The sequence below is a fragment of the Salvelinus namaycush genome, chromosome 34 (genome assembly GCF_016432855.1).
Source record: "Salvelinus namaycush isolate Seneca chromosome 34, SaNama_1.0, whole genome shotgun sequence".
Classification (NCBI taxonomy): domain Eukaryota; kingdom Metazoa; phylum Chordata; class Actinopteri; order Salmoniformes; family Salmonidae; genus Salvelinus; species Salvelinus namaycush.
The window spans coordinates 18,005,131-18,012,284 of NC_052340.1; the positions used below are offsets into that span (position 1 = coordinate 18,005,131).

The 7,154-nt window shown below is 40.6% G+C and overlaps 1 protein-coding gene across 1 annotated transcript; it reads left to right on the forward strand.

Moving 5' to 3' along the window:
- Window positions 1–287: 287 nt before the first annotated feature.
- On the forward strand, window positions 288–6,645 carry dynll2a (dynein, light chain, LC8-type 2a). The gene is made up of 5 exons (XM_038973572.1): window positions 288–544; window positions 3,789–3,889; window positions 4,027–4,075; window positions 4,989–5,125; window positions 5,311–6,645. The coding sequence occupies exons 4-5, from the start codon at window positions 4,994–4,996 to the stop codon at window positions 5,446–5,448; spliced, it is 270 nt and encodes an 89-aa protein (XP_038829500.1). The 5' UTR covers window positions 288–544; window positions 3,789–3,889; window positions 4,027–4,075; window positions 4,989–4,993; the 3' UTR covers window positions 5,449–6,645.
- Window positions 6,646–7,154: the final 509 nt, after the last annotated feature.

Here is a 7,154-nt window from a genome sequence, read left to right on the forward strand (position 1 = left end):
TTAAACATTGAAATATTAGACATTTTCTTAAGTATGAATTTGATGGTTTGGGTGCTCACTGACATTTTCAAATTGATCTTTAGTAGTGACATGTCATGAGTGCACAAAATAAGAAGTGGGCTGGGCCCAAATCAGACATGATTCTAATGGTTTCCCTCTGATTTTTTTTTTCCTGGTATTTCAAGGTTTTGATTGGAGGAGTGGCTCAGTGGATCCCAATTCTTGGAGCCGGATCAGAGGAGCATTTAGGGAAGGGATAGGCAAGGATGGATGCTTGGAGCCGGATCAGAGGAGCGTTTAGGGAAGGGATAGGCAAGAATGGATGCTTGGAGCGGGATCCATTTTCCAGGAATCAAATCAATTGAACTAATTAAGGAATCCTAGATGCAACTTTTTGAATGGCCCAGTTTATTTCAATTTTTGAGCGGTAAATATGCGCAGAGTCAAAGGATATGGATAAGGATTATTTACGTTTTTGGAGTAAGAAAAGGAAACTGAGGACCAGGAAGTTGGATCAAAGAATGGAAGGAGACGTAGGAGTCTGGTAAATAAGGGATTAAAATTTGTGATGGTTGGGGATTATATTTAGTATAGTTAGTCTGTCTTTCTTAAATTTAATTTACTCTTTTAGTTTAGCATTTTCAATAAAATCCTGAAAAGACGTACCTGTTTTTTAGTTTGTTTTTCTTTTGAATTAATGTAAAAGATTAACTTAATGGCCCTATGATGTAATAAGAGGCCAAATTGAAGAATAACCCAGTAGACCATCTACTCTAATGTATTACATTATACATCATGGGGCGGTGTCCCGGACACAGATTAATCTTAGTCCTGGACTAAAGTTACACTGAAAGAAAGTAACGCAACATGAAGTGTTGGTTTCATGAAGATCCCAGAAATGTTACATATACACAAAAAGCCTATTTCTCCTAAATGTTGTGCACAAATTTGTTTACATCCCTGTTAGCATTTCTCATTTGCCAAGATAATCCATCCATCTGAAAGATGTGGCATATCAAGAAGCTGATTTAAACTGCATGATCATTACACAGCCGCGCTGTATGATGGGGACAATAAAAGCGAACTCTAAAATGTGCAGTTTTGTCACAACACAATGCCACAGATGTCGCAAGTTTTGAAGGAGCGTGCAATTGGAATGCTGACTGCAGGAATGTCCACCAGAACGGTTGCCAAAGAATGTAATGTTCATTTCTCTACCATAAGCTGCCTCGTGTATGGCGTCGAGTGGGCGAGCAGTTTGCTGATGTCAACGTGAACAGATTGCCCCATGGTGGCCTTGGGGTTATAGTGTGGGCGGGCATAAGCTACAGACAATGAACACAATTGCATTTTATCAATGACAATTTGAATGAACAGGGATGCCGTGACTAGATCCTGAAGCCCATTGTGCTGTTCATCCGCCACCATCACCTCATGTTTCAGCATAATAATAATGCACTGCCCCATGTCGCAAGGATCTTTACATAATTCCTGGAAGTTAATGTCCCAGTTCTCCCATGGCCTGCATACTCACCAGACCTGTCACTGAGCATATTTGGGATGCTCTGGATTTAGGTATATGAGAGCGTGTTCCAGTTCCGGCCAATATCCAGCAACTTCGCACAGCCTCTGAAGAGTGGGAGAACATTCCACAGGCCACAATCAACAGCCTGATCAATTCTATGCGAAGGAAATGTTGCGCTGCATGAGGCAAATGGTGGTTACACCAGATACTGCCTTTTTGATCCACAGCCCTACCTTTTAAGGTATCTGTGACCAACAGATGCGTGTCTGTATTCCCAGTCATGTGAAATCCATAGATTGGGGCCTAATGAATTCATTTAAATTGACTGATTTCATTATGAACTGTAACTAAGTAAAATTGTACCAATTGTTGCATGTTGTGTTTATATTTTTGTTCAGTATATTTCAATGGAGATTCTTAATTGACCATACCTTTTAGATCAGGACTAGGCTTAATCAGGAAACTGACCTCATGGGTTGTATGAAATAACTGAATATAAACTTGTCAATAGGTGATAAAACTACCTTTTTTATGAGTTGTATGCATTAGTGAGGAAATGTAAAATATTCAGGAAAATGTCATTTCAAGCAGACGTGCTTATATACTGAACAAAAATAAACGCAACATGCAACAATTTCAAAGATTTTAATGCGTTACAGTTCATATAAGGAAATCAGTCAATAGAAATACATTCATTAGGCCCTAATCTATGGATTTGACATGACTGGGAGCACAGATATGCACCTGTTGGTCACAGATGCCTTTGAAAAGTATGGGCATGGATCAGAAAACCAGTCTGTCTCTGGGATCCTGAGTGGCGCAGCGGTCTTGGCATTCTCTTAACCAGCTTCATGAGGTAATCACCTGGAATGCATTTCAATTAACAGGTGTGCCTTGTTAATTTGTGGAATTTCTTTCCTTAATACGTTTGAGCCAATCATTTGTGTTGTGACAAAGTAGGGGTGGTATGCAGCGGTCTAAGGCACTGCATCTCAGTACTTGAGGTGTCACTACAGACACCCTGGTTCGAATCCAGGCTGTATTGCAACTGGCTGTGATTGGGAGTCCCATAGAACGGCATACAATTGACCCAGCGTTGTCCGGGTTAGGCCGTCATTGTAAATAAGAATTTGTTCTTAACTGACTAGCCTAGTTAAATAAAGGTTAAATTTAAAAAAATTGAGTTGATCCGGCTTTTGATTGTGGCTTGTGGAATGTTGTCCCACTCTTCAATGGCTGTGCGAAATTGCTGGATATTGGCGGAAACTGGAACACTGTCGTACACGTCAACAAGGAGCATCCCAAACGTGCTCGATGTCTGGTGAGTATGCAGACCATGGAAGAACCAAGATATTTCAACTTCCAGGAATTGTGTACAGATCCTTAAAACATGGGGTTGTGCATTGTCATGCTGAAACATGAGGTGATGGCGGTGGATGCATGGCATGACAATGGGTCTCAGGATCTTGTCACTGTATCTCTGTGCATTCAAATTGCCATCAATAAAATGTAATTGTGTTTGTTGTCCGTAGCTTATGTCTGCCCATACCACAACCCTACCGACATCATGGGGCACTCTGTTCACAACGTTGGTGTCATCAAACCGCTCGTCCACACAACGCCATACATATGGTCTGCGGTTATGAGGCTGGTTGAAAGTGCTGCCAATTTCTCTAAAACAAATTAATATTACATTCTCTTGCAACAGCTCTGGTGGACATTACTGCAGTCAGCATGCCAATTGCATGCTCCTCGAAAAACTTGAGATGTCTGTGGCATTGTGTTGTGACAGAACTGCACATTTTAGAGTGGCCTTTTATTGTCCCCATCACAAGGTGTACCTGTAATGATCATGCTGTTTAACAAACTTCTTGATATGCCACATCTGTCAGATGGATGGATAATCTTGGTAAAGGAGAAATGCTCACTGCTAGGGATGTAAACAAATGAGAGAAATAAGCTTTTTGTGAGTATGGAACATTTCTGGGATCTTTTATTTCGCCTCATGAAAAATGGGACCAACACTTAACATGCTTCATTTATATTTTAGTTCAGTGTACATCTCACACAGACAGTATAAAGTCCAGTAGAAACATGGATTGTATTTATATAAGACAACAATGTAATATCATAGCCTATATAATGTGATATCACGCATACATTAATTGATGCTGCTAACAATAAGATTACACATTGAGCATAAATTCTCGGTACACCTGAGTTTGCCAGGGGGCCTTATCTATCTACCTACCTCACCATGTAGTGTCAACGATGCATTGTGGGATGAAATAAGATGCTGGCAGAGAGGAGCGGGTAGAAAATGCTCGCAACACAAGAAGAGGTGGCAGCGCAGCCAATCGCAGTGTAAGTGGCGTAGGGCAGCGTGTTAGGGCGGGGGAGTATTTTGCAGGGCAGTTTCCCACATTTGCTTTGAGTAAAGCTTATAAAATAATTTGTCGCAGCACGATCTAGCAAGTAAACAAAGCTTTATATCCATCAAGGTGAGTTACCTGATCTCGAAGTGGAAAGTATCTTCATCTCCTACATAAGGTGAGTGACAATGTTTATTTAGTAGCCTACACGCACTCACACTTGACTTGCATGGCTGGTGGTGATTCAGTGTTTTTTTTTTAAATTGAAGCGAAGTTTCTCATACAAGGTAGTGTACTTTTGAAATATGTTGATTTTAAATCGTAAAGATGAATCTATGAACTAATGCGCAGTCGCTACCACCTGCAGGTTATTGGCACGAATCAGATCTCCCTCGGACCTGTTCAATCGTCCATAATCTAAAGGATTTATGTAGAAATTTAACGACTAACTAATGTACATTGATGTTTGCACTAGACTAGAACTGTGCATCATCCAGGGGACCAATTCCAAATTTTATTAATGTCGCCATGTGATTTTTGCCTTGTAATTTGATTCGACCTGTATCGAGTTTCTCCGTAGCCTGTTCGTATTGTACCTAACCTACACAGTGTCGTCGTCACAACGTAATCTGGTGTCGAAATACAAAGTAGCCCAGTACATTCGGATATTTTGATAGAACCGAGTTTGCCACATTGTATCTGCACTTAATTGGCTTGTCCTTTGGTTTTCACAATAAACAAGACTGTTAGTTAACGGTGAAGATCAAAGGGCAATCATTATTATTTTATAACCTTTTTATTTAACTAGGCAAGTCAGTTATTAACAACGTTCTTATTTACAATGACGGCCTACCGGGGAACAGTGGGTTAACTGCCTTGTTCAGCGGCAGAAGGACTGATTTTTACCTTGTCAGCTTGGGGATTCGATTCAGAAACCTTTCCGTTACTGGCCAACGCTCTAACCATTAGGCTACCTGCCGCCCCATAGTTGCAGGGGTTACCTGTGAATTCAGGCTTTATCACTTCAGTAGACTTGTAATTTTGTATCTATAGTGACAACGTTAGGTGTGACGTTTTGTTCTTGTTTGCAGGCATCATGACTGACAGGAAGGCAGTAATCAAGAATGCTGACATGTCTGAGGACATGCAGCAGGACGCAGTGGACTGTGCTACCCAGGCCATGGAGAAGTACAATATAGAGAAGGACATTGCGGCCTACATAAAGAAGGTGAGATGTGCATACTGTATAATCAACCCAGTCAGGCCTGCTGCCTTTGGCCTGTGTATTCCAATTGTCTTCCATGGTGCAAGCTGTTTAAAATATGACAAATGGGCTGCATGAGATCATTTTCTTCCTCATGTAGTCATGGATTACTTAAGCCCTGTTTTGTTTTTTTTTATAAATCCCTATAGGAATTTGACAAGAAGTATAACCCAACATGGCATTGCATTGTTGGGAGGAACTTCGGCAGCTACGTCACTCATGAGACAAAGCATTTCATCTACTTCTATTTGGGGCAGGTGGCCATCCTCCTCTTCAAGTCTGGCTGAGTTCTCTGAGGCCTGGAGTGCCTCTCCTCCCAACCTGGACTGTAATGCACTGGTGGCTGATGTCACAACTTCTCACACACTTCAAATATTAAAATGAAAACATACCATGATGATACACAACTGGCTGTGCGCAACTGCATGGACTAAGATGTACCATATTTAATGTGTATATGTTACAGTACAAATACTACTTTCACTAGTTGCCATAAAATGCAACTGGAAGAGATTTTTGTTAATGCTGTTCTACATTTTGTTATACTTAAGTTGTAAATGCTTTAACAGTGGCCTTTGATTGTATAATAAAGGAAAGCTAGAGAATGTAGTCGTGCATCTGCTTCACCCCAGAGAGCTGTTTTGTTTTGTGACTCCTGTGCTACTGTTTGAATGTGCTTAGTTGCTCTAGACCTTGAACTACTACAGCAGTTTGTAATGCCTGTATATTGCCAGAGGTACAATTGAGACTAGCACAATCTATTTGGACACATCTTCCCAGATTTGCAATTGCTGTTATCGATCCCATTTCCCAGTCATAACTCATAGGTATAATGTCTCATCTGGCATAGTGAGGGTGTTGGCAATGTCCTATTGCTAGTTGAGTTCCTATGTTAACATGCAGATGTTTTTAGAATGGTGGCTTGGCTGTTCCATTTGCAGAGGATTGACACCATCCATACTTGAACCTATTCTGGCTGTGCAACAAAGGACTGAATGTTGAAATTTGGGTCCTTTTGTAGACTTGCATATCTTAGTGATTTGTTTAACTGTATCTACTTTGTTGGTAGTTTCTATTCTGTTTATGGTTTGATGCAAATGTCTATATGATTTGCACAGGCATACCTCTTCTCTCTGCATGGGAGTACAACTGCACTTCACTGAAGGAATAATTGGGGTTTTGGCAATGAGGTCCTTTATCTACTTCCTCAGCCGAATGTGTGGATTCCTTTTGTTGGACCAGTATGAAGGAAGTTGGAGATAATTTGGCAAGCTAATTAGTGTTGGTGCAATCAATGGAAGTTGCTAGAAGATACCATATACTTCCAAACATTGCTTTAACGCATCTAAATTACATTCACGAGTTCTGACTCTAGGGAATTAAATGAAGGGCCTCATTGCCAAAATCCCAAAGTATCCCTTTAAAGGGGTGAAGGTGCCCAGTAATGTTAAACTTTAATTTAGTCAATAAAATGTTTAATCAAGTCACTGATTGTTTTCATTGTATTCTGTTCACTTTCAGTTGTGATAATTTAACCATGTCTTTGACGATGCAGTAGAATGTGTAGCCTTTGCTGCGAAACCATGGGGGATTGAACCCACCACATATTCTTTGGACTATTGGCCATTAGATTTCAGTAAGGTTGCTACACCCCCAAACAGGAACAATGTAGTGACTGATCAGGACAGGTATTGGCTGGCAAATGTATTAACCACGGTGGCAGCATGTGTACTTCTCTGGATCTTTTCAGTACTGAAGTGCGAACATTTTGTACGTGTTGAACCCCAATAACCTGAGTATAGTTTATTTCTGCGCAACTGAGCAGTAATATTGATAATGGGGCCTAATTATATTAATCTTAGTAATGGTTTTGCAACCAATTGGCAGTATATGTTACCCTTCCTAGTTCAGAATACACTAGTCCTGCATAGAGATCAATTGCAGGCAAGGCTACAGAGGAGAAAGTGAAGGACAAGTGACTAAATTATTTGTG

Bases quoted from the DNA above. Each gene is read 5' to 3' on its own strand.
- dynll2a (XM_038973572.1), top strand. From the start codon at position 4,994: ATGACTGACAGGAAGGCAGTAATCAAGAATGCTGACATGTCTGAGGAC. The intron at 5,126-5,310 runs GTGAGATGTGCA...AAATCCCTATAG, and splicing joins TTGCGGCCTACATAAAGAAG to GAATTTGACAAGAAGTATAA.